Source organism: Centropristis striata, chromosome 13, assembly GCF_030273125.1.
Source record: "Centropristis striata isolate RG_2023a ecotype Rhode Island chromosome 13, C.striata_1.0, whole genome shotgun sequence".
NCBI classification, from domain to species: Eukaryota; Metazoa; Chordata; class Actinopteri; order Perciformes; family Serranidae; genus Centropristis; species Centropristis striata.
The window spans coordinates 5,013,509-5,040,925 of record NC_081529.1 but is presented as its reverse complement, the minus strand read 5'-3'; the positions used below and the strand labels follow the sequence as shown (position 1 = coordinate 5,040,925).

The 27,417-nt window shown below is 38.5% G+C and overlaps 1 protein-coding gene across 1 annotated transcript; it reads left to right on the top strand.

The window, feature by feature from the left end:
* Positions 1 to 10,161: 10,161 nt before the first annotated feature.
* emp2 (epithelial membrane protein 2) lies at positions 10,162 to 25,498 on the top strand. The gene is made up of 5 exons (XM_059347866.1): positions 10,162 to 10,304; positions 21,224 to 21,478; positions 21,568 to 21,676; positions 22,745 to 22,885; positions 24,034 to 25,498. Exons 2-5 carry the CDS (start codon positions 21,401 to 21,403, stop codon positions 24,201 to 24,203), a joined length of 498 nt encoding a protein of 165 aa, XP_059203849.1. The 5' UTR covers positions 10,162 to 10,304; positions 21,224 to 21,400; the 3' UTR covers positions 24,204 to 25,498.
* The last annotated feature ends 1,919 nt before the right edge of the window (positions 25,499 to 27,417 follow it).

The following is a 27,417-nucleotide window of genomic DNA, read 5'->3' as shown; positions in this document are numbered from 1 at the left end:
GAAAATATATGGCATACGTTTTTTGTGTGACCAATACTTGAGGAAGCAAGGTGGACCGTATCATCGGAACAACCTGGTCTCACAGAAATCCGTGAAATAGCCACGGATTTCGCTTAACTCAAAATCCGTGGAATAGCCACGGAATCGCTCAAATTTCCGTGAAACTGACACGGATTTCGCTACAATGCAAGTTAATGACAGTCATATCCCGTGGCTATTGGTTTGTTCCAAGTCACGTGACTTTCAAGGTCCCGGCGGTCAGAACAAAAAACATGGCGGACAGTTCTCTCATTTTTAGTGAAAAATCAATATTTTGACTTAGTTTCTGCATAAAAATGGATTTTGATCACATTTCTAGCGAGAAATATATGTTTTATTTTCTAAATCTTCATTCAGTGAATGTACAGAATCACTTTGTATGTTGGAATAGCCACGGGATATGACTGTCATTAACTTGCATTGCAGCGAAATCCGTGTCAGTTTAACGGAAATTTGAGCGATTCCGTGGCTATTCCATGGATTTTGAGTTCAGCGAAATCCGTGGCTATTTCACGGATTTCTGTGAGACCATGTTGCATCGGAAACACACCTCTCACTTGAGTCCAACAGTAATCGAATCATGTTCAGCAAAATGCAGAAAAACTTTGCTTGAGTCTGTAGAATCTCTACAGCAGGAAACAGCAACGGACAGTTTCGGTGCTCTGTTACATGGCACTACTGTCTCCTCCCACTTCGTTCTATGCTGGATTACAATCTGAAAGGACAACAATAATACTGTACATTGTTGTGGAATCTGTATGAATGTTCCAAGGTGAAATGACCGCAAAGCTTGTGACGTCACTTTTGTGGAAACGCAGTATGAAAGGGATTAGTTTGTTCTGCGAGGTAAAATTATTGTTTTTATCAAAGCAGTCTGGCAGTTTTAATGAGAGCACAGATGACGACTTCAGTTCCTTGTCAGAAAGGGGTCTCTGACTGCAAGGCAGAGCAAAGAAAATATTGTAGATATGGCATTTACTTAAACTGACATTAACTTTTTTTTTAAAGGTGGATACAATTTATTTTCCTGCTCCTCCCATTCTCAGCAGCACATTGCTTAACCCATAAGAACCCACGGTGACACGGGTGTCACAAACATTTTAAATGTTCTAGTAATGTTCATGTATGTTTTTTCAAGTACATAAGTGTGTTTTTCCGTGTTCTACAGCTACAGTAGCTTGCTGAGAAGCCGTCCAATGAGGCAATGTTATTTATATGTATGATATATGTTATGGAGATGAAAACAAAAATGCAAATGGTTATTTGTCTTTATTTATTATTGATTTATTATTATTTTGTTACTTAAAAAGAAATCTGAAAAATAATTTGTTGTCTAACAGCACTATTAATGTCACAATTTTGATAAATGTTGTGGAGATGCAAAGAAAAAGGCAAATTTGTAATTCTGTAAGGAGAAAAGGTGTCTAGTTTTTCATTTGAAAATAAGCAATACTATAAACATAAATACCATAAACATATATTGTAACGTATATGTCACATCACAGATCTTTTATTTATTTATTTAATAATTGTGTTCTATGTGGTTCACTTGATCTGTGGTAGATTCCCTATAATTTTAATTTAAGGATAACTGGTTCTGGGTTCTTATGGGTTAACTTAGCTGTCTGTACATGCTTATCATACTGACTTTCATCTATTGTAGGTAATACACTGACCCTGGATAAGTACCTCATACAACCACACTTTAAAAAAATCCAAACTATTCCTTTAATGCACATATTTTTAGAGCATGTCATTTGGCGACTTTCAAAATGTGTTAAACTGCACCTTTTTAAAAAACACTCTTGCATGACTGCATGTGATAAACCTCTCTGACAGCATCAACAGAAAAAAGTCTATTTCATGATTTGTATGCCCGTGTTTGTCCAAAAGATCTGGATGACAGCATAACTTTTATAAGGCTGAAATTATCTCAGGCCTTGCAGCGTGAATGGAAAATATTTAGAAAATATCCTAGAAATGTAAACTGTTTTCACATATGTCTGCATCAGTGTGAACACTGCCTGGGTCTGTCCCTCCCGCTGCCAGAGGAGAGGAAGGGAGGGAGGAGAGAGGTGTAGAAAACAGTTTGACCGCCAGCATTGTTCCACAATCACATCTTTCAGACTTGGTCCCTATCTGCGTTTCTTTCTCTCTGTATAATTTTCTGTATATTTTTTTCCCCTCCAGTAATATTGCTTCTATCCACTATCTTCTATCTCATGTCTTTTTGTCACTTTTTTCCTGTGCTGTTCAATCTGTCTCCTGCTGATTGCCTACAGTAGCAGGCCTGTACAGAGCGAGCACGGACACACACACACACACACACACACACACACACACACACACACACATACACACACATTCTGTGAGAAACAGGAACAGGGGAGGTGGGGGGTTGCTTCCTGTCTGGCTGCAGATCTCTGTGTGTGTTTTCTTGAGTGTGCGTGTGTGCGTGTGTGTGTGTGTGTGTGTGTGTGTGTCTGGCATGCATCCAGGTAGTAGAAGTATGGAGGGAGAGTTTTAATGGTCACACAGGAGGTACTACTGTAGATGAAAGTAGCTAAAGGCAACAGCAGGCTCAAGTTATTGCTGGTATAAGGTTTTGGGAATATTTACTTCTAATAAACCTTGGAAGCTCTGAAGGAGTTCCATGTCAAAGGCAAAAAAAATGTCTTAATCACTATAGTTTAATGTTCTATTTTATATGATTTGTGAGAACGTTGTTCACAATTTGGATGTGAAGATAATCTGTGATTTTTAACTTGTTTCTGCAATTGTGACCAAGAGGCAGTGACAAGTGCCTGCAGATTTCCACTTGGTCATAAATGTTTCAAATGTTGCTCATGTTAGTTCACTTTAATATGAAAAATATCATCATGCAGCTCCATGAAAAAAACCTTTTTGCACAATAAGAACATTTTATGTCTTGCCAAAAACCTGTTATCTGCAAGAGTTTTACTTTTTATTAAGTCTTTTTTACTAAAGGTTTCTTTCACCACTGTTGTGTGTCCATGAACAGTTGCAATAGTTGGACCACTTCCACTTTTATTATGCAATACTCTTTTCCTCTGGGTCATATATTACAAAAATAGGAAAGCATGTCTAAAACACAATTTCACAGCGTGGACAGGCTCTGTCCTGCTTTTGAAATTAGGATTTTTAATCATAAAATGTATTTTTTGTGTGGAAATCTTCTTCTCACCACAGAAACTATGGGGCCTATTTAAAATGATATAAGTCAGCAAACAAGGTGGAATTCTTCTTTTGAAAAAAGAAGATCTCCCATTCTTTGGAGTGAGAACATGAAGAATATAGTACTTATACTTAATTAAACTATACATATTTGACTGTGTGTTTCAGGATGACAAAGAAGAAAGTGTAGGTTAATACAGAATCATCTAGGATTATCTCAGAGGTGAAGATAGAATAGACGAGGCAGCACTGGTCTTTTTCTGCCCCAGGCGAGACACTTCACTGTACTAAAAACGCCTTATTACAGGGTGGAGCCGTTTGCACCTTATTGTCTCCACCTATAGGTCTATAACAATAGGAGGGAACAGATATGTGTCTACAGTGACGTACAGTGTGAGTGGGTCTCTAGTGTTTGTAGTACCTGTGTGGAGGACACCTGACACCTGGCAGAGAGGTTAAACCTGTTCCCACCACTCCTGTGTGTGTGTGTGTGTGTGTGTGTGTGTGTGTTTGTGCGAAAAAGTGTGTTTGGGTGGTACAAGAGGGTCAGTTGCCTGAGGAGCTGAGGATGATGGGATTGCTTTGTTGTTTAAACAGACATTGGCTGTGGGCCTGTACGTGCGTGCGTGTGTGTGTGTGTGTTGTTATGTGCAGCGATGCAATGTTGAAATGAACAACAAGTGTGCAGCAGGGTGACACACAGGTGACGGACAAAATAAAAAACACAGTGGTGCATGCACATTTTGCAAAAGACTTCTCTTCCGATGAAAAACTGCACCAAATTAAAACACATATTTTTAATGTATAGGTCTGATCCTCCAGAATAGAGAAGAATTTGCAACCCTATGTCAAGTATGTCCAAGAAAAAGGGTGATTGTATGTGTGTGTGTGTGTGTGTGTGTGTGTGAGTGTGTGTGTGTGTGTGCATGCTTGTCTACTAGCAAGAAAAAAAAAGAAAAAAAAGCATATGAGAGAGGATCCATTGTATGAAATGTTAAAACGACGCATCGTCAGCTCAACATATAGATTCCATCCATTCCTCTCCTGCCTGCACAACAGTTTGTATGTAGGTTCTTGAGAGTCTGCACATGCTATGTGATAACTCTTAATGTGTATGCGTACTGTGTGTGTGCAAAAGTGAATGTGTGCAAACACTCTGAGAGTAATTTGTGGTCTAACGGGAATTTTTGTCCATGGTAACCTGCTGTTCTTACACAGCAACAGGAGCGGGGAGTCCTGAGGCTTTTAAAAGAATCCTGCTCGCTTTCCTTCCTGCAGTCTGCTATAAGGAAGGGTCACGCAGTGTCAAAGTAATTGGTAGACTCTATTTTAAAGCCAGAAAATCTAATATTGGAGTTTAACTGTGAAACATACATGCAAGTTACTATATTTCTTTGTGTTGATGCTATTTCAATACCTGCTGAGTCAGTATTTGTTCTCATTCTTATTTCCAGTTAACTGGGTTTGTCTCCCTGTTAGTTTTTTTTTGGGACGAGCCCTTTGAAGCAAATAGTTATGTATGCAGTAGTTACAAAACTAGTTGTTTTAACCCAATACTTTAATCTTTTTCCGAACCTTAACCAAATACTTTTGTTGCCTAAATTTAACAAAGTACCTTTTGCCTAAACCTAACAGAGCAGTTCTATTTCGTAAAATTTAACCATGTGTTTAAAGTCTGGGAAAAGCAGAAATTAGTTTTCCACACCACAGAAAAACATTTTTGTAAACACCCCAAATTTGTTTTTCAAAATAATGAAAATCTCTGAAACGATGCGGGCGTGTTCGCTGAAGCCGCTGTAACCTGATATCTGATATCCAACTTCTCCGGTGACTTCTTGCTGCTATCACACTGGTTCTCAGTCTCTCTCAAAATGTTCATGCCAAACAAACTACGGAGAATAAATGTGTTTCTGTTCTGGTGTTCTGTAGTGCAGAGATCTGCTCTCATGTCATGTCTCTGTGCCTACAGACCCGTTGTCTTTGATACAGAGGTCCTTGGACAATAACTGTTTCTTTTTAGGTTCATAAAATATTCCAGAATTAGAATATTACTTCATTGTAATCTTACGTCGCTATAGCCGCTGATGTTAACGTTAACTTCAGCAGACGTCATAAATAAGTCTCTCAACGTTAGCCACCATTATTAAAGATAATTATATAGTGTTGGAGGCGGAGTTATGATCGGGAAGCTCTGGTGCGTAATCGAACCTTGATTTTGTATTATTATTCACCTTGTAAAATATGTTTTCATACAACTCTCTAATTTTAATTTACACAGACTTTAAAACAACAATCGTGCAACAACTGCCTAACAATGTTTAAAAAAAACAACCATATTTCATAAGATATTATACATACTGTTGTGCATAGTTTTTCACAAGTCCCTTTCATGAGAATTTGTTGCTCTCTTTCATGGGTCCAGATGAGCAATCAGCAATGCGACGGGGCTGTCAAAACAGGTAATCATTAAACCACAGCACTCCTTACCCCCAGTCACAAATACATCAGCCCCCATGGTTGGCCCTCAGCTGCCTAACTGTCAGTGAAGCTGCTGGAATTTAAGTGATATAACAGACTACTGACATAAACAACACTAACAAACGACAAAACAGCTCTCCTCAAAATCACAAACGGCCTACAACATCCTCATCCTACTCGACCTGAGCGCAGCATTCGAAACAATCAACCATTCCATCCTTCTCTCCCGCCTAAACACTCTCTACAACATCACGGACACTGCACTCTCCTGGCTCCAATCATATCTCTGCGACAGACAGCAATTCATCAATATTCACAACTGCAAATCCCCCTCTGCTCCCCTCTCCCAAGGTGTCCCCCAAGGTTCAGTTCTTGGCCCCATTGGTCACATAATCCGCCACCATGGACTCCATTTTCATTGCTTTGCAGATGACATCCAGCTCCACATTTCTACCAAAGTCATCACTCCTACCATCCACTCTACTCTCACCAACTGCTTCACTGAAATAAAATCCTGGTTTCAAACCAACTTTCTCAAACTGAACAGTGAAAAATCAGAAATCATCATCATCGGTCCCAAATCTCTCACTAACCCCACCCATAACTTCTCCCTCTCCATTGACGGCTCCACAGTGCTCCCTTCTCCTCAAATCCGTAATCACAACCCTCTACATCGGGGCATTCCTGGTGGCACACCTGGTAGAGCGCGTAACATTGTCCTTATATGCGGGCGGCCCGGGTTCGAATCCGACTCGGAGCCCTTTCCCGCATGTCTTACCCTCTGTCTCCCCTTTCACTCTGTCCTATCAATAAAGACCAAAAATGGCCAAAAAAATATCTTTAAAAAAAAAAACCCCTTCACATCAAAAACGTCACTAAAACAGCCTTCTTCCACCACAGGAACATTACCTGCCTCCGTCCATCCCTCACCTTTCCAGCTGCTGAGACCCTCACCCAGGCATTCATCACATCCAGACTCGACTACTGCAATAGCCTGCTCTATGGTTCACCATCCACACTCAAGAAACTACAGTATATCCAAAACTCTGCTGCTCGTCTCCTCACCCACTCTCGTACCCGTGACCACATCACTCTTGTCCTCCATAACCTCCACTGGCACCCACTCCCTCAGCAAATCCACTTCAAAGTCCTCATCATCAGCTACAAAGCCCTCCATAACCAGGCTCCCCCCTACCTGTCTGAGCTCCTCTACCGGCACACTCCATCCCGCTCTCTCCGGTCTGCTGATGCCAACACCCCCCCACCCCACCAGAACTAAACACCGCACCTGGGGTGACAGGGCATTCTCCTGCTCTCACCCTCTGGAACTCACTCCCAAAAACCCATCCGTGACTCCCCCTCACTGTCCATCTTCAAAAAACCCTCAAAACTCACCTCTTCAAATATGCCTACTATCACTGACTTTTTTTTTCTTTGTTTATTTATTTATTCCCTATTAAGCGTCTTTCAGTGTTTAGAAAAGCGCTATATAAATGCAATGTATTATTATTATTATTATTATAAACTCAAGCCCCCCTGGAAAATACTTACGTAGGGGGCACTATCACAGCAGAAAAGTTTTCAAAAATGTATATGAGAATGTCACCACTAATCATTTCTTTGCCTAGAATGTAATTCAATTTGTAAACATTTAAAACTTTAAATGTCAAACTGTTTACTTTACGCTCGATGGATGGATTCCAATTTATTCCAGCAGTGACGGCAGTCCCGTGTCGTCTCCGCCTGGAAAATGCAAAGAATTATGTGCTGCATAACAAGCCTTGACAAAGCCCTCTTCATCACCTCGTGCCTGTGCTCCCTAACTGTCTCCTTATGACCCAACAAAAGAATCCCATTCCTGCCACACTGCTCACATTGGACCACTGAGCACAGGGGCAGACAAAGAACCTGACGACCTGTGGTTATTACATAAACTTAATCAGGTATAAAAGTGATCACAGCAAACCTCTGCATGTTGGCTGATTGTTGAGGTTTTAGTCAAGTGTTGATTTTTCATTTATCAGCTATTTGCAAATGGAAAGTCTTAATGGGAGAGTTGTTTGTCGACTCAGCCCCAGAGCTGATATGCCTTGAGAGATGGGTGTGGCATTGTACCAACACACCTTTACACCTTCAGCTGAAAATTAATACAAACTACTCTTGACTTGACTATTCTTGGCACCGACTTTCTGGAGTCTTGTCGTCTTAGTGGCAAGGTTATTATAGTTAACGAAAACTAACAAAATAACGAAAACTAAAATTGAAAAAACATTTTCGTTAACTGAAATAAAAATAAAAACAAGAGTTTTTAAAAAAACGATAACTAACTGAAACTGTATTGTGTGGTTAAAAAACTAACTAAAACCAACTAAAATGACAGTGAAAATGTCCTTAGTTTTTGTCTTTGTCAACTTTTTTCATACATATTTTCAGTGTTTCTATTTGAACATGCAGGAACACAGTAAATATCTTTACTGAGACTGGGATGTCTACACTACACCAATATACAAAACACCCCGAACTGTAAGAGTTAATAACCTTATTGGGGCTAAGATGGATAAACCAAAGGAAATAAAGGCACATACCCATTACAAAAAAACTAAAACTAACACTAAAACTAATAAAAACTAAACTCAAACTAAGCATTTTCAAAAAATAAAAACTAAACTAAAACTAGCAAACTCACTGTAAAAACTAACTAAAACTAACTGAATTTGAAAACAAAAATTCACAACGAAATTAAAACTAAAACTAATGAAAAATCCCAAACTATTATAACTTTGCTTAGTGGTGTTGAGCTGATTGTGTTTCCTTTAGACAGAGGCGGACTTTGCTGTTTTCCTCTTTTCCAGTCTTTGAGCTAAGCTAAGCTAACCATCGGCTGGTTGTGGACTTTTTTCCGACTTTTTTCCAAACACACAATGAGAGTGGTACTTATTATATTATCCAGTTTTTATCACTAATAAATACATTTAAGAGCATTTTAATGTTGTAGTTGTTTCACTGTAATGCTGTCATCAGTGCTGAGTTAGTATGTAACTAAGTACATTTACTCAAGTACTGTACTTAGGTACAATTTTGTGGTACTTGTACTTTACTTTATACTTCTATTATAATACATTTACATTTTATTAATACAGCTACCAGCTTTAGTTACTTTTCAGGTCAAGTTTTAACAAATTATATGATCAAATTGAAGTAATTAGACTTAAAAAAATACCGCTCATAACAGTGTATTAAGTAGTTCAAATGAGCCCTACCTTGAAAAAATAAAGGAAAATGACTACTCCAAGTGGACCTGATGTAAAAAAAAGAATATTATTTATAAAATAATGAGCATTCTGTGCAAAACGAATTCATATTTAGTCCTTTTTTATCTCTCCATTTCTCTTTTATCCACTTGTCCCCTCTTATGCTTTCCACTATTCTTTCCAAGCATCATGCCTTCCTCTTCTTGACTTTTCATCCCGTTTTATCCTTTTCATTTCCTTTTGTCTCCCTCTCCGTCTGACCTCTGCTGTTTGTTTTCTTTTCTTCTGTTCAGTGTGTCTGCCCTGTGAGGAAACACAGACTTTTTAAACTTCCCCTCTGAATGCCATAATTATTTTTTTATAGTTACTCTTCCCGCCGAGCCCTAACTCTTGTCACTGACCCGTTCATGTGTTGCACACACACACACACACACACACACACACATACACACATTCTTGTACTTCTATCTTTGTGAGGGCCCTCATTGGAATAGTGAATTCCCTATCAAGGTTTTGAATTTTTCATTAGTTTTAGTTTTAATTGGGTTGTGAATTTTTGTTTTCAAATTCTGATTTTTAATTTGTCTTTATAGTGAGTTTGCTAGTTTTAGTTTAGTATTTCTTTTGAAATGCTTTAGTTTTAGTTTAGTTTTTATTAGTTTTAGTTTTTTGTAATGGAGTATTTGTTGGGCGGGAGATTAAAAGAGGTCACAGTAAATTTTGCCTTTATTTCCTTTGTTTTATCCATCTTCATTATGTATGGAAAAAGTTGACAAAGATGAAAACGAAAGACATTTTCACTTTAATTTTAGTTAGTTCTAGTTAGTTTTGTAACCACACGATACAGTTTCAGTTAATTATCATTTTTTTAAAACTCTCATTTTTATTTTTATTTCTGGTAACAAAAATGTTTTTTCAATTCTAGTTTTCGTTATTTTGTTTTGTTTTCGTTAACTATAATAGTGAGGACCGTGTCCTCACTTTGCAAAAATGTCCTCACTATGTGGGAAGTATAAGAACACACACACACACACACACACACACACACACACACACACACACACACACACACACACACCTCCCAGGGTGTCCAACGCCAAACCACACCCAGCTCCAGCCCTCGAGCCCTCCCACGCGCGCTCACGTCAGCCGGTCCAGAGAACGTGCGTCTCTAACTTTTTGGGGACTACACTGAGATCTCCAGCTGCCGTTTTGTCGCGTTTGGACGCTGTTTTCCTGCAATATTATTTAGTTATTATCGCTTAATTTTCCCTTTTCACTTCAAGACACAGTCACACCGGGAACTCCAAACATATTTGCTTCCTTCTCGTTCCAAACTCGGTAAGGAAACTTTATATTTTTAATTTGCATATTGTTTGAATGCTGCACGGAACTTTCTCTATGGGATTTAAACCCAATGTGACAGTAAAATGTATCTTTAATATAGTAATACCACTATTATATTGACTTAAGTCTTTTTCTGGTGAGTTTATAGCCTAACTGTGCTTATTCAGCCAAACAGTTAGTGCTCTGGAATATTTAAAGCCAGCCACTGTAAAAACCAGCCAAAAATGTAAAATACTGGATGCTCTGTGTGGATATTTGTATCACATATCTGAGAAAAAATAGGACAGGTTTATTCAGTTTGAAAATGTATCTTAAGGAGCTATTTCTACCGTGTTTTCCCCTGTGGGTATTTTTACACAGAATATAATTCAGCTTCTGCTGAGTTGCTCCAAGTTTCAGACACTGGAAATGAAAGGGGCGTTGTCAGCCACCAATGTCTGAGTGCTGTGAATGAAAGTTTAGTGCATTGAGAGGGAAGATAAACTCCATTTTTTTAATGGTCACAGAAACTGTGTGTGTGTGTGTGTGTGTTAATTAGCCTTTAAGCCTGTTCATAGAAACACTAAATTCAAGTTTGCAGTGACCTGTTAATACATTGCCTTGGTTCATGTCATTTGCATAGCCTACTTTCAAGTTTAGTGTTTGTTAGTATTTTTTAAAACGTTACTATAGGACCATATGAGTGTGTTATTGAACTGAACATAATTGTAGGTTTAATCCTCTTCATGTCCCATGAAAGTACAATATTAGCATTCTAATGCCCACTGCCTCTGTCTGGCATTGTTGACTGATGAGTATCCAACTTTTGATGAGACAGTTGATTGTCTTCATTGGAGGCGCCCTCTTGTGGGTGAAAACAACTCCAACCCTTACCAGGTTTTTCAGAGATTTCTCAGACTGGGCTGCAGAAATGGAGACTGAACTTCATCAGGCAACGTTTGCATGACAGAGAATGCACTCTGAAAGACTGAATGTTAAAGCTGGAGTGCCTAATATTGTCAAATGAGCATGTGCACTAAAAGCCTTTCACCGGCCGAGCCAGCTATCAGAGTTTAGCACTCTGCTAACTTGAATGGATAATTCAATGGTGCGACTCTTCAAGACTTTCCAAATGTTTTTGAACCAAGTGGATAAAATTCTGATAGCGAAACAAGTAATTTTGTATCAGCTGTATCCACTAATTTACAGATGACTCTTTTCTTAAGTAAATCTATGGGAAAATGTCTTTTTGGGCCCCGTGGCATCACCTGACAGACCTGAAAGCTGTTAAGTTCATGGTTTGGCCACTATGTCAACTTTGCTTCAAAGCTTCCTGCACTGGCGCACCAGAAGTGCCATAGTATGGTAGAGGTATGGTGGAAGCAATGGCAAAAAAATACTAAGAAGCATCCAAGAAACGTTTCTGGAATGGATGCTTCAAAATTAAAAGAAACTTCGCTCTCAGAAAAAGGGACGAAGAGTTTGAGAGATTGATATCGAGGAAAGACACGGAGCTCCTCTGCAGGCGCACTTCATGAGCATGTGTTTGTGTAGCTACTCTTCCTGCCAGAGGTGGGAGATAAAAGTTCCGCACAACAGGTTTAAATTTCTTACGAAATGGGAAGGTTATAAATATGCAACAATCTACTAGAAACTTATTTGCATCTCTCTGTTGACATACAGTTACAAACTATTGCACACAGCACATGGAAAAAGGCAGAAATAGATGAAACAATAACTTTAAGAGAGATTATTACTGGATCTTAGACGCCTTCAAGTTGCTTTAGGAAACTGGTCCTTATCATGAACTTGAACACTGATTTCACACGCTTTTCTGATTAAACTGTTGGTCTAGATCTCGGAAATTACCATTTTTACCACATTACCACATTCTTCAAACATACAAATGTGTGAAGTAATGTGTTAATGAACAACTAAATGAATGACAGCTAATATGTGCAGCATGTAACATGGAAGCTTTTCCCCACCAGAGCGAAGCTTCACAGTAGGCAGAGAGTCTTGGAGCACAGTTAAGGACCAAAAGTTATTTCCTTATCAGAAGTATTAGGATGGTGCTGCAACCCTTTGTGCTTCATCCTTACTGCTTTGGATGTGGTTTGACACAAGGCCTGAACATTTTAAAGGCGGAGTGTCAGTGTTAATTTGAAAGTATTTTCAGTCACGCTGAATGCATCATGAGGAGAGAGGTGTGTGATATTTGATCGGATCAGGATTGCTCAGGGGGTGTGAGGTTTTGAGGTGCTGACAGGTGAAAACTATCAGTGAACAAGTGGGAAGAGACACAGTAGAAAATTGAGGAGGGGTGATAAATAGATAAGGATGGATGCCTTTTTTTTCTCCAACAGGTATTCCCAACTTCTCTCTGCCATGTGGGAGTCATTACTCAGCGCTGTCACTGTAGGAATGTGTGTGAAAACGTATCCACACACACCTAAAAACCCATGTTAGTGTCCAGCATGAAAGAATTCCTGGGTCAGAGGAAGGTCTTAAAACTCAGCAGGACAACAGTGATTCTCAATTTTTAATAGTATTCAACCAAACTGGACATAGCTGAGGCATTTATTTCAGAGCCTCAAAGCAACCAGAGTTTATAACTTTATATGAATAATACAGAGGGATTGATAGATTTAGGTAGAATGTTAAAAACGTCTGTACGGAAATTTAAGTTTTAAATTACAGGTGATTGGACTGTGAATGCATAATTTCCTTGCATTTATAATCAGTTTTCTTCATGTTGAATTTCAATTTAAAATAGGCCAATATACTACCCCTTTTAGAAAGGATGTACCACTCTTGCGTTATTCAAATTGTAATAGAAAGTGAGAAATACATTTTTGCAATTAGATGTTAATTTCCAAATAAAACAGTCAGCTTTACATGATGCTCTATTACATATAGTGTTGCCCCATTTACAGGGTTACCACCAACAAGCTCTCCGACCTAAACAACAGAATAGATTTTTCGTCAATACCACCCAAAACTATCCATATGAGCATTTCGTGGTACAGAGTACAGCACATATTTCATTATACCTACATGTACAGTTTGCTGTTGTAAAAAGTTTATTTGAATTTAGGCTGCAAAACCACTAATCGAGGTTTAGGGCCAAAAACGTCCTAGTAAGGTGTTCTAAAAGACAGTTTAAACAGTAAATGAATGCAAGTAAATACCAGAAGTGAAGCAGTTAGGAGGATGTGACTACTGGGAGTGACGTAGTTGCGTAAAAAACGGATGCACGGTTTTGTTTTCACAAGGGACACAGACGCCATTCTCCTGGGTGAAAGTCCTGGGTTCGTTTGACCCATCCACCTATATATATACTCCACCTCGCCGTAATTCATAATTACCACGGCCCCAAGAGGGCGGTGGAGGACAGCCGAAACGTAAATATGGGTCGAATTTTGCTGCTTGTACAAACAACCTATGGGGTTGTTTTTGAGGGAAGACCTGACTGTTATCGTGCATCCCTGAAAACCTGGAAAATCTGGAAATTTAGAGACCATTTTTTTGTTGGAAACAGCTTGAAATTGACTAAAATGATCCAAACATTGCATGCTAATCGTAAGAATGAGAGCATGATACTGTTAGCATTAAGCTCGTTAGGTTAAGCTTCCCAAATTCAGGTAAAAAAAAAGGCAGTTTGTTGTCTCCATTTGAAAGGGACAAATGAAATGAAACAACCATGATGGTACAACATTTGGCCAAGAAACGTGAACTATGGTGCCAGCCCCTGAATGGGCACACATTCAACATGGTTTATCATCTGGTGACACCCTCAAGCTAAACTGACAAATATTTGGCTTACTTGTGATAAAGATGTGCAAATAGCAAAGTTGTCTCAACATCTGTCACCAGTTTTGCTATTTGCTTCACTAGACTCACAGTGTACAGGCAGCCGGTGCTTGTTTGTCAAGGGGCTTTTGTAAATCCACACTATAAAGTATTACAGCTGTCGCACTGGGCAATCTTGTTATATTTATAATTCTGTGCTTGCTCCACTGCCACTGAGATGACTCGTCATATATCTTAAAACCATAGTGTGTGTACATCTGTGCCTGTGTGTGTCTACAGGTTTTTCATGCTCTTCCTAAACAAAGCTTTGTTTGGTCTCTGGCTTCGCTCCAGGGAAGATGTGCCTTTTGTGTTTTCTCTAAAAATAAGCCTTAGCTTGGCTGTTGTTGTATACACACCAAACACGCACTCTGGATGAACACACACACAGTAGACACATTTGCACAAAAACACTAGATTGTTCCCCTTACCCCACCTAGGTACTGTAAGGCGATGTCTTGGGAAAATGAAAATGAAAAATAAGCATGATGAATATATCGTAAAGGTTCTTGAAAAACGAAACGAGGAAATGTCGGGTATTAACTTTCAACTGTACGACCTCATAAGGGGCCAGAGGGCTCCACTGGAAGCCCTCTTTCCTTTTCTTTTCCTCAATCAGTTTTTCCATCGCTGAAGACAGAAAGAGAGACATACAGAGAAAGACAGAGTGGGACAGTGAGAGAGACGGGGGAGTGAGATTCAGAGGCCCAGTTAAGTCTGTGGCTTTGTGTTTTATGAAAAGAGTAAAAAAAGGACATTAAAAGTCAGCATTTTCCACCAGGCAAGAGAATCAGTCTGCACACACACGCATACACACACACACACACACACACACACACTTGCACTCTTGCTCTGAGTCCCCCAGCCTCCTATTATAAGGCTGAGTGGAGAGGAGGAATGGCAGTCTGTTTGTCAGTGTGTGTGTGTGTGTGTGTGTGTATTTGTGTGTGTGTGTCAGGCGAGGTGGCTGGAGTCTGACACAATCTGTCAGCCTACTTATGTGATTATACAAAACTATAGTATTGTTGTTCTTCCGTCTTGTGTATTTGTTTGCACTTAACCATGTGCCCAGAAAGGAAAAACTGTAAGATCAAGTCATATGCAAACAAAACAAGACAATATGTTACCGTATTATACGATGTCACCAATAAGTGACATCGTATAATGTTGTTGTTTTGGAGCACTGCTTCAGTTTTTGTGCCTTCCTTTCCACTTGCTTGATAATGGTATAAAATCATGTTAAGATCACTATTATTAAACCTGATTACTTTGATGACTTTATAAACATCATGCATTTATTGAAAAAATGTTTTTTATCAGTGGATTTTCTGGAATCGGCTTCAACCCCCCAATGACCCAAGCTAGTATTAGTAAGTAAGTAGTAAGTTATAGTAAGTGGTTAATGATAATGAATTAATGAAAAAATGGGAAAAAAATGTATAGCATATTAAAATATATACATTTATATAAATATTAACAAATAAATGAGATCACAATAAATAAGAACCACTAAGGTGAATGCATTTCCACAACCTACTTGACATATATTTAGTATATTAAAAAAATGAATAAAAATAAATTAGACCAAAATAAATTGGATCAAAAATCTTGTAGTAAAGTGCCACTATATTCAACTATTATATTTAATGTAAACTATGTTCAACATGTTGCAGTCAATAACTCAAAGGAGAGCTTCATTGTGAAATGGAATGCAATACAAACAAATGTTTCATCTCAGTTTATCTTGGTGCCATAACTGTTGGAGGCCAAAATCATTCAAAATAAAATTTGATTAATAACCCAGGCCCAACTTACTGTCGCCACTTTTGTGCAATAAGGGGGTAAAAACACATGTAAAATTATTACCATCACAGTTAAAAATAAAAGTTAGCTGCTTTCTTTCCCTATGGCTCATCTATTTTGGTTAGACATCAGTGCAGAGAATCCAGATGACTTTAATAATGATGACAATAATGAATATAGGATTGTCTTTAACTTGGATTGTTAGTCACTTGTTCTGCTGATTGACACACCAGCTGAAGTAAGCACCCCTCAGTGTGTGCATGTGTCTATTATAATAGATAAGGCGTGACATATCTGTGTTATGCATACCAGACTAGCGTAGCTAATGTATACAGCATGCATGCGGATATTTGCTCTGTGCGTGTGTATGTGTGTGTGTGTGTGTGTGTGTGCAGCTGTTGCCTGGTGTCAGAGGTGAGTATCAGTGCTTTCACACTTTACTATCAGCGCTGAGTGAAACCTCTGCAAGGCAACACCGTTCCCAAGGACCCCCTGGGAATACAGAGCTCCACTTTGAGGCTAATGTTTGTGTGTTTGTGTGTGTGTGTGTGTGTGTGTGTGTGTGTGTGTGTGTGTGTGTTAGTCTATTTGTTGAGAGTGTGTGCATTTTGAATGACGGTAAATAAGAGAGAAAAAGGAAACTCTTTACCAGTAAATAATAGAGTAATGTTTGGTTTATTTGAGTTTTGAGTTTATTTATTTAAAACAGGGACAATACATATTAATGAACATATACATGTAAATATGCAAGATTATAGCCAACAGCTAATTTCCATCTTTAGTCCCTTTGGCAGGTTGATGTCAATACCATAACAATAAAATCAATAAAACATAGATAACAACAAGTTGGCAGTTGGCCTTCATGGCCAGAATGAGCAGGAGGAGAGAAAACGTGTCCTTGAGCACAATAGAACAGAAAAGAAAAAGAGAAGCAAGAACAATGAAAAGTATAGTGGATCATGGAACATCCAGGCCAAGGGTCAGGGGACCAAACGTATTTCACTAGTGTTAAACGCTATGTTTATTATATCAAAGGGTTGATTAAAGTGCAGAGTGCTTAAGTGTTAAAGTGTTAGGTGCGTAATTATATTGCAGATTGCCCGATTGCACAGTAAATATAAAGTGCTATTTTAAATGCACAATAATCAATACACATTGCATTTATTAAATACCAGCAATGGTAATTTTATGATATTGGGAGTACCCATTTTTAAGAATATAAAGTGCATCTTGCCTTGCATGTAGCCCTAATACCTAAAAAGTAAATAAATATACAATAAATAGCGAATTTATTTTAATTATTGCTTCACAAAATGGTATACACTATTGTTAAAATTATTATTATAGAGCATTATATCCTGTTTGATCAATAAAATAGTTCATAATAGTTAATCAGCGACCTAAACAAAGTTAATTTCTTTTCTTTTTTTTTAACCTAAAAAAGCCTTTGTATATGATCATTACAGTTTGGACAATCATAATCTATAAATACTAACACACACTAAAGGGCATGTACACATGTAATTTACACAAGTGATCTCATCTAAGCTGTGTCTGTGAGTCTCAAGTTTTTGTGAGAGTCTTGACAGGCTATATATCTGTGGTTTGGTGTAGTTTATATGTATGTGTGTTTACATCAGAGCATGTGTGTGGGTGTTTACACTCTTGTTTTTGTTTTTCTCTCTTCCCTCCATTTCCCTCCAATGGGGTTCCCTTCCTCCTCTCTCTGTCTCCTCCCTCACTCCCTCACTCCTCCCTTCATCTTGTCCGCACTGAGACGTGTAAGCAGCTGCAGATGGAATCAGACCCAGCTGTGTGTGCGTGTGTGTGTGTGTGTGTGTGTGTGTGTGTGTGTGTGTGTCTGTGTCTGTGTGTGTGTGTGTCTGTTTGTGTACATGTCTGGGAGCTTACTTGCTGTTCCAAAGAATTTTCCTGCAGGTCAGATTAGACTCAAATTCCAGAGAGATGCTTTGCAATGGATGCAGTGAATTTAATTGTTGTTTTTACCTTCGCTTTCCCACTTTCCAACTCTGTCTCCTCCATTTGTCCTGTCTCACTCTGCACTGGTATTGGTCTGTAAGATCAATCCTTAAGTCTGTTTGGCTACCTTAGGGACATTGTTATTGAAATGTTATATTAGGCCGATTTTCTGAGAATTTATAGAGCTGCAAAAGTTAGACCTCCAGCATGCTGATGCCAATCCTAAAAATAAGGTTGCATCTCACATTTCCACAGTGTGACCTGCTACTTACATACCATTATACTTAGTGTTAAGAGAAAATATTCATACACTTGAGTAAGGTTATAATTTGTTTTGTGATACTCTATCAATTTTTAATCAAAACTTTTCATTCAAAGATTTGTAGCAGACAGCTTGCACAAAAAATGTGCCATAAGTGCTATTTTTTACTCATATGGTGGTGGACTTTATACTAAAATTTGATTAAAAACCCCACAATATATCACCAACAATATAGCACATTATATTAAATGGTAAACCCTTTATCATTATATGTATCATATTGACAGATTCTTGCCAATACACAGCCCAACTTATACTGTATGTTCACACACATTCTTGGCAAATTGTAGAAAATGCAGATGTATAAACAACATACAATTATTTCTCTTTATTGATCTCTAAACTACAAAAACATGTTTCCTCCACATCCAGTGCAACCTCGCACCTAAATGTCAGCAGCACTTGTGTGATATTCAAATGTATCCTCACATGGTTCAGGTGCAAATTAAAGTGTGTGTTGCCAGGTTATTGTCTACTTCAGTTCCATTCTGTGAGCTTTATGATCAGAAGGCTGGAAAAAACAGTTGCTGTTTACATTCCTGCCTAAACCCTAAACCCCATGTCACATGAATCAAAGTGCGTAGCTTACTTTTGATGTTTCCTCACCTCCTTTTTTTTTTTACCATTTACTCCCTTGTCCCCCCTTGTCCCAGCTCAGACAGGGCCCATCCTCTGGCACACCCCACAGCCACATGCACACACACAAAAACTGCAGCCTGCTTCCTGTCGGCTGTTTTTACTGCGACTCCATTTTGGCGGAGAGGGCTAATTCCTCTGCTGTCTGGCTGTGTGTGTACAGCATGTGCTTTTAAACATGTTTGTGTCTCTGCCTGCTCAGCTTTTGAACGTCTTTGGTGGTAGCGTAGGCAGTAACTGGGATCAAACTCTTGTATACATGTGCATGCATGTAATTTTATGTGCATTATCCCCACAGAGTAGTTAGGCTGAGTTTGATGTGTATAGTGTACACAGAGTAAGCATGGTAGAGATGCAGTCTTTACTCTAAATTAGTGTGAAATGAAGCCTTTGAAGAACTGCTGGAAACATTTAAAATGTTTTCTGAAAAAGAAATATGTGCTAGATTTCAAAATGTTCTCTTATTTATAGCTGTATGAATGTTTTAACAGAATAATGCTGACAAAGCATTTTTCATGCTGAGCAAAGCCCTTTCCTAGACAAACAAACTAATGGGTTTCTGCATGTGTTTGTTGTTTTTTTAATAGGTTTTCCCCCTCAAGACAATTCCGTAGTAGTGTGTGTATAGAAAAATAAGGAAGGAACACAAAAACAAACAAAAATACTGGCTTCCCTTACGGAAAGAGTAACACTTTAGTCCTTGATTCTTACAAAAAGTTCAGAAACAGAAAAGAGCACAGAAAGAATCCAGGCCTCTCTAGGTGATCATATCTCAAGCAGAGGCTCACACGCTCACGCCTGTTATGACTGTCAACAGTTAGGTCTGAAGGACATTTGGTTTGTGTTATAATGCTACAAATATCAAAGTCATGCTGCATAAAACAAAGGCATCTGACCCAGCAGGGTTGTATGAGAAACTCATCGCATCGCATCATCGCAAATAGTCTGACTTGCCACTAATGGGTGGAATTGCCTGCTAATGCTGCTATGCTAACATAGCGTGTCATACTGTGGTCTACAGTTACTGCACAGAGCACAGACTGCCCATTGAAAATGTAAACAGTCAACTCCTCGCTTCTATCAGCAAGTCATAGTCAGACTGAGGCCTTCAATCACTGCAGAGTAAACACCACACCCACATAATCTACTGTTTTATATACTCACATACTAACTCTCAAACACACATACACACACACACACGCACACACTGGAGTTTGGCATACTGTACATTTAGACACAACATACACGCTTCATGTCATATTAGCATTTTAGGTAATTTGAGGGAACATGTTGAGACTACAAATATTTCTCTGACTGTTTCGTTAACCCTGCATCCTTCACAGCGGTTTGGCAATGTTGTATTTTGGTAATTGGTTGCACATGTTACACATCTATCACATAGCTGCTGTAAGTGCATATGGACTCTACATAAGTTGCTCTTTCCTGCTATTCTTATTTTAACACAAAATTAAATAATGCACTCTCAGCCTGCTTGATCCCTCTTATTTTTCTAGCATATTCAGCTTTTTTTAACTGGTCAGTGCTGTGGGGTCAGCAATACTGCACCAAAATGTTAAAACTGTGCAAAGATGACTAAAGAGAGACTTATTAGAGCACGACAGACTGATAACGATTGTAGATGGGAAAAATTTACCGATAGCCAATATGGTGGCCAATATAGTGAATTTTTTATTGTTTTGTTTGTTTGTGGAATTTACACTGATTATTTACTGATTTGACTATGCAAATTTACTTTCAGCAAAAATATAACTAATTACTAAGTTATTCTACATAATTACACCTGATACGTACATGACATTGTTAAAAAAAAAAAGTTACTGAGAAAAAAACAATAATACTTAAGAAATAAAAAGCTAGTTAAACATCAGTACTATATACTCAGTATCAGTTAATTGCCAATAATTTAAATAAAGAATACATTTAAAAATAGCTAACACTATCTTTATATGCCCTAAGCATTGTTTTCTGAATTATATATTGTGTAAAAAAACTTTGATTGGACAACGTTGTTTTTTTCTTATCTTGCCTTTCTAAAATAAATGAAAACTCCCACAAAATCAGTTCATTAAACAGCACAGAATGAGTGACCAAGCGACATTTACGTCAAAGTGAAAAATAAAATATGCTTTCTGCATAGTTTCTCATGGGTTGGTGGTATATGCTTACATTTTATTTTTGACAAACATTTGGGGTGACCAAGTACCAGGAAGTGGGACATCTGCAATAGTTTTAACTGTGTTTGATGTATGCTGACAAGGGATTCATCTTTCCTGTATTTGTGTGTGTTATTAAAGTATTACATATATGTTGCTCCCAACAGATTCCTTTCATGTGAAGGACCTTGATCCACCCCTGACTACCAACCTGCCAGCAAACATCCAGCAGGACCGTCACCCACTAAAAGCTGACACAAACGTTGTGCCCAGTGAGAGACACAGACAGCTACTGGAGCAGCCTGGAAAATATTTAACTGGCCTGAGCAGACAGAAGGGCAGCCATGTTGATCATCCTAGCCTTCATCATCCTCTTCCATCTGGCTGCAGCCATCCTCCTCTTTGTTGCAACCATTCACAATGTGAGTATAAAGCCAGGCATGATCACACATTTGACACAAAGCTGTCCAGTACAAGACATTTTAACGCTTTGTCTCCCTCCCTCATGTAGCGGTGGTGGGTGGTGTCGCCAACTGGACGCGATGTGATCTACAGTGACCTGTGGTACTCCTGTAACTCCACCTGCTATCCTGTGGAGAACAGCCATACTGCTGATGCAGGTGAGACACTGTAACTATAGCTGTGTTTCCTTTAGGGGGAAGAGTGGCCACCGGGAAAGTCTCAGGCCACACCCTCTCAAATGTCCGCTCACTCTGTGTGTCGCCATTAAAAAAAGGCCCCCAGAGGGATTTAGAGACTCTGGAGGTGACGTATGGTTTTCGATTGTCACGTAAACGCTTTGCGACAGTTTCAACCGTGATCACATACGACGGATTAAACACGGGAAATGCAACTGTGGCCGACGTTGCTAACTGTGCACAACGTCAGCAGCTGATCATAAACAAAGCAGCATGGCTAATTATGCACAGCATCTCCGCTGATAATAAACATCATGATCGTGAATTAACTGGCATCGCTAACAGTGCACAGAATGTCCGGCGCTTGTTGTAAACAAACAGAGATCGCTAAGTGAACACCTCCTGCAGCAGCAGCACATACACACTGTACTGCTACAGAGCTAACTGTTAGCCTATTAGCAATTTGAAGACTGGAAGCTAAGGGGTTAACATCCCCCGCGACTCTGTGACTGCAGCTGGGAGAGACTGCTGCAGGAGGACTGTGCCGCTTCGACTCATTCTTACTCTTCTTAAGGAGCTGCAGGCCCCCATGGCTCGTTAAGAAGAGTAAGAACGAGTCTCCAAAAGTGTCCAATAACACCAGAAAAGGTCACTGGATTTGTCGCCAGTCGCTTTTTTGAAAAATAGTCTCTAAGGGGGCCCGAAAAGTTGCTAAATATAGGAACAAAGTAGCTGCGCCGGCTTTTACAAATAGCGCGTGTTGTTGTGGCGTCGAGTACTACGTCACATCCTGCTTAGCTTTCTATCCAATCAGCAACCAGGCTTTTTTCAGGGGAGAAAAAACGGTCCTGCTCTTCGACAGGGACGAAAACAGTCCCGTCAAAAGACCGCTCAGGATGGCTCATATTCAAATTAAGGGCGTTTTGGCGAGTGAGACCTGCCTCATTCCGGGTATTGGGTTGTAGTGGAAACACCCTTTATGTAGTGTGTGTGTGTGTGTACTGTAAGCGCTGTGATATGCATGTAACACTTCCTCTCCTCTGTCCCCAGCCTACCTGCAGGCCGTCCAGGCTACGATGATCCTCGCCACAATTTTATGTTGCGTCAGCTTCTTCGTCTTCATCCTGCAGCTCTTCAGGCTCCAGCAAGGAGAAAGATTCATCTTCACCTCTATTATCCAGCTACTGGCCTGTAAGCGACACACATAAACACACACCCAACTAGTTTGTCAGTGCAACTTTTATGAATCGTTGTTACCAGTTAGTTGCCATTAGCATCTTATTTCTCTCCTGTTTAGTTTACGCGATTACACGCCCATAAAGTTGGAATATAATATTTTTTTACCTCTTTCCTTTAAATGATTATGACAAAGTGATTTATTCTTGACGGATAAAGTGTATATCTTCTCGAAACTTTATTGATCAATTTCTTCCAAACATATCACAATGAAAATGAAACCTGTCTGAAAATAAAATTATGCCAATTTTATGGGCGACTGTGTAGTTAGTTTAGTTTGTTTTAAAAGCACATTAATAGAAAAAAGAACATTATTTAAAAATAAATAAATGAATAAATACTACTACTACTACTACTAATAATAACAATAATAATAATAGTAATAATACTATTGAATAAAATGACAGAATATGCCAAAAAGGCCAAAAGTCGACCATATTACCAGTGGTGGAATGTAACTAAGTACATTTACTCAAGTACTGTACTTAGGTACAATTTTGAGGTATGTGTACTTTACTTGAGTATTTACATTTTATGTAACTTTATACTTCTACTCCACTACACTTAGCTTTTCAAATTAAAACTCACAACAGTATATTAAGCAGTTAAAAAGAGCCTTAACTTTACAAAATGTTTTTGTTGTTGTTGTTGTTGTTGTTGTTGTTGTACCGGTGACCTTGTGGACAGCACAGAAGAAGGTATTTTGTGTCACTGTGGACTTTTTATACTTTAAGTACATTTTGATGCTGATACTTTTGTTATTTTACTTAAGTAAGTTTTGAATTCAGGACTTTTACTTGTAGTGGAGTAATTTGGTTCATTCGAATACACTTAAACAGTTTCCAAACATAAACTAATTATCATGTAAGAAAAATTCACAGATGAAAGAAGTAGGCTGTAATATGAAAATAATCATATTAGAATAAACAAATAACTAAAAGAGAAGACTAAGCTTTACTTAGGGTAAGTCTCGAGCCTCTCATCTAACTTTCCACCAGAAAACGAGTCTAATTCTCAAACTGTCAAACTATTCTTTGCAACACTTGAATGAAATTGCTTCTTCAACTACCTCGTGTAATTTCCGGCCTCTCTCCTCCTCCCAGCCCTTTGTGTGATGATCGCAGCGTCCATCTACACGGCTCAGAAACAGAGCTTCCACGTACCCAGTCTTCAGGAAGGCTCCTACAGCTCCTCCTATATCCTGGCCTGGATCAGCTTCCCCATGACTCTCATCAGCGGCCTCATGTACCTGGTGCTCAGGAAGCGCAAATAGATGTGAGGGGCAGACACTCAAAATCATTAAACAGGAACACTTGGACACATATGGATAAAGAAATACACTTTTCATCAACAAACATGCATTTATACATTCTCTATTTAAACCTTAGATTCTATTAACATTGGAGAAGAGGAAAACACACTACAAATTAACAATAACTTCAAGTCTCAGGTTCAGAACCAGACAATTCAACGATAAAGCAACATATTTTTGTCCACCTTAATAAACCCTAATTAGTCACACAATATTCTTCTTCCTGATAGTGTGTTGTTCTCACTGAATGCAGCAAATATGTGCGAGGACTCATGCAGGAATGTGTTCAGTCTAAGGGCTTTACTATACACTTTTTTTTTTTTTTTTTTTTTTTTTTACAGATAAGTGCCTCAGAAACACTGCTGATAGTTGACTGGATAGACCATCTGTGAGCTTGGCTGTATTTATCTTGGCATCATAGCCACTAAAATATCTTTCTGCAAACATTTAAAGTGAGAAATGCACCATGAGTCCTTGCTGCGTTTAGTGAGAACATCCCGTCACTATCATTTCACTTTCCCTCTAAAGCCACTGCACAGGACACAAGCAGTGTTCCAACATACTGATTCCTCCTAAAAAATCCATTCATAGGAAACTGTCTGAAATGTCCAATCACCAAGGATAAAAGTCAAAGACAGATGGAGATGGGGAGGTTTGTCTTACTGGGACACACTCCCTGGACTTTCCAAAGGGTCCATACTTTTTTTTTTGTGAATCTGTGGTCAACTGAATTTATTTTGTACATATTTGCTGTGTATGTATAGTTCAGGTAATTGCCAAAAGCTTATTTCTAAGACTGAAATACTAAAACTATAAACAAAAAAGAATAAAATAGACACACTTATGTTAACTATAGTATATTAGAAGTGTAGTGAGGCAGTAGATATGGTATAATATGTAGGATTTTAACTTGTTTGTATTCTTCTGTTACTGACTTGTGTTTTGATGGAAAAAAAAAAAAAAGGAACCAATGATGTGCTGTGATATTCGGGATTTCAAATGACAAAATAGGAACAGGTAAACTTGAAATAAGAAACATTTCTTTATTATTTTTATGCTTTTTTTCTTACAATTTCACTGAGTAAAAAAAGACAAAATCTATTTATTGTTTGAAATCACTTATGTGTATTTCAGCATCATGTGACTGAGGATGCATCAAGTAATTAAGTCTTGGCTTTTTCCCCCTCTCTGGCTGGGCTGCTGTTTATTTGCTGACATCTCTAACCAACCTGGTCTCACAGAAATCCGTGAAATAGCCACGGATTTTGCTTAACTCAAAATCCGTGGAATAGCCACGGAATCACTCAAATTTCCGTGAAACTGACACGGATTTCGCTACAATGCAAGTTAATGACAGTCATATCCCGTGGCTATTGGTTTGTTCCAAGTCACGTGACTTTCAAGGTCCCAGCGGTCAGAACAAAAAACATGGCGGACAGTTCTCTCATTTTTAGTGAAAAATCAATATTTTGACTTAGTTTCTGCATAAAAATGGATTTTGATCACATTTCTAGCGAGAAATATATGTTTTATTTTCTAAATCTTCACTCAGTGAATGTACATAATCACTTTGTATGTTGGAATAGCCACGGGATATGACTGTCATTAACTTGCATTGTAGCGAAATCTGTGTCAGTTTCACGGAAATTTGAGCGATTCCGTGACTATTTCACGGATTTCTGTGAGACCAGGTTGTCTCTAACACACCTGTGCACATGTGTGCTCTGGCATTTAACAACAATAAATGTGTAAGTGTACTGTACCTGCCACCAATTCCCACATTTACTAGAGCTAATATTTGGTCTCACAGCAACACTGTGTCATTACCTGTCTTGTCATTAGTTTGGGGTTAATAAAGAAGCAGCTTCGGAGGTGCACTGGGTTGTTCTGTGATAGGAACACGTTCATGTTGGGCAACGTTTTGACCACAGAGCCTTAATATCACCGATAATGAAGATTCAGGGAAAAGAAATGGAAGTGAAGGTTTTGCTCTGTTATCTCAAGGTGATACTTGAAAATGATCAAAACAGCATATTGGAGGCCAAGATTGTAATGTTTGTTCATACATTTTTGTTACTAAATTATAAGCCTCATGTTTGCATGCAAGTTTTTGTCTTTCAGCAGATCCCTTTTTAACTTATATTTAGATGAAATGTAATTTTTTTGCAGTACAATAGGCTAAAAAACAGCTTGTTAGAAAGTATGTCAAATTTGATCCTATTTAGTTTAGCTTTGATGATTTCAAATAAAGAAATTCACATGTTCAACAGAAACCACAGCCATCTCCTCTAACAGTGTTCACATTAGACGTGAGGTGAAATTTCGCCTTCTGTTACTCATCTGGTTTGACTGTAAGATCCAACCTGGTCTCACAGAAATCCGTGGAATAGCCACGGATTCTCTTAACTCAAACTCCGTGGAATAGTCACGGAATCACTAAAATTTCCGTGAAACTGACGGATTTCGCCACAATGCAAGTTAATGACAGTCATAGCCCAACCTGGTATTTTTTCCTATTGGTTTGTGTCGAAGTCACGTGACTTTCAAGGTTCCGGCGGTCAGAACAAAAAACATGGCGGTCAGTTCTCTAATTTTTAGTGAAAAAATCAATATTTTGACTTTGTTTCTGCATAAAAATTGATTTTGATTACATTTCTAGCGAGAAATATATGTTTTATTTTCTAAATATTCACTCAGTGAATGTACATAATCACTTTGTGCCGAAGATCTCGCCAGAAAAAGACGATCCGCTGTTTTATTTTGAAATCTCTCTGATCCTCTGTGTATTAAACGGATCAAACCTTCGCTCATTACATGCCTTGTGTCTGAGGTTGATTTGCTTATGTTTTGTTTATTTTTGTTACTCGTGCAAGACCCGCCACTGTTAACACCATCATTTCTTTTCATCGTCCAACCATGGCCAAAATAACTACTGTTGCTGCTTTGTACATGCTGAAAAAGTCCCAAATATGTCAGAAAACTAAAACAAATAACATAACCGGGACATAGCTCAGTGAATTTCACTGCCGTCTGTATGACTGCAGGTATGCCACAACTAGAGCGATGTGAACGCCAAATATACAGATTATGCAGATTTAATAGCAGTACATAGGCTTTTGACACACTCAAATTTCTTGATCAAGTTAAAAAATTCCAAGCTGAATGAATATTGTGT

Bases quoted from the DNA above. Each gene is read 5' to 3' on its own strand.
- emp2 (XM_059347866.1), top strand. From the start codon at position 21,401: ATGTTGATCATCCTAGCCTTCATCATCCTCTTCCATCTGGCTGCAGCC. The intron at 21,677-22,744 runs GTGAGACACTGT...CTCTGTCCCCAG, and splicing joins CAGCCATACTGCTGATGCAG to CCTACCTGCAGGCCGTCCAG. The intron at 22,886-24,033 runs GTAAGCGACACA...TCCTCCTCCCAG, and splicing joins TATTATCCAGCTACTGGCCT to CCCTTTGTGTGATGATCGCA.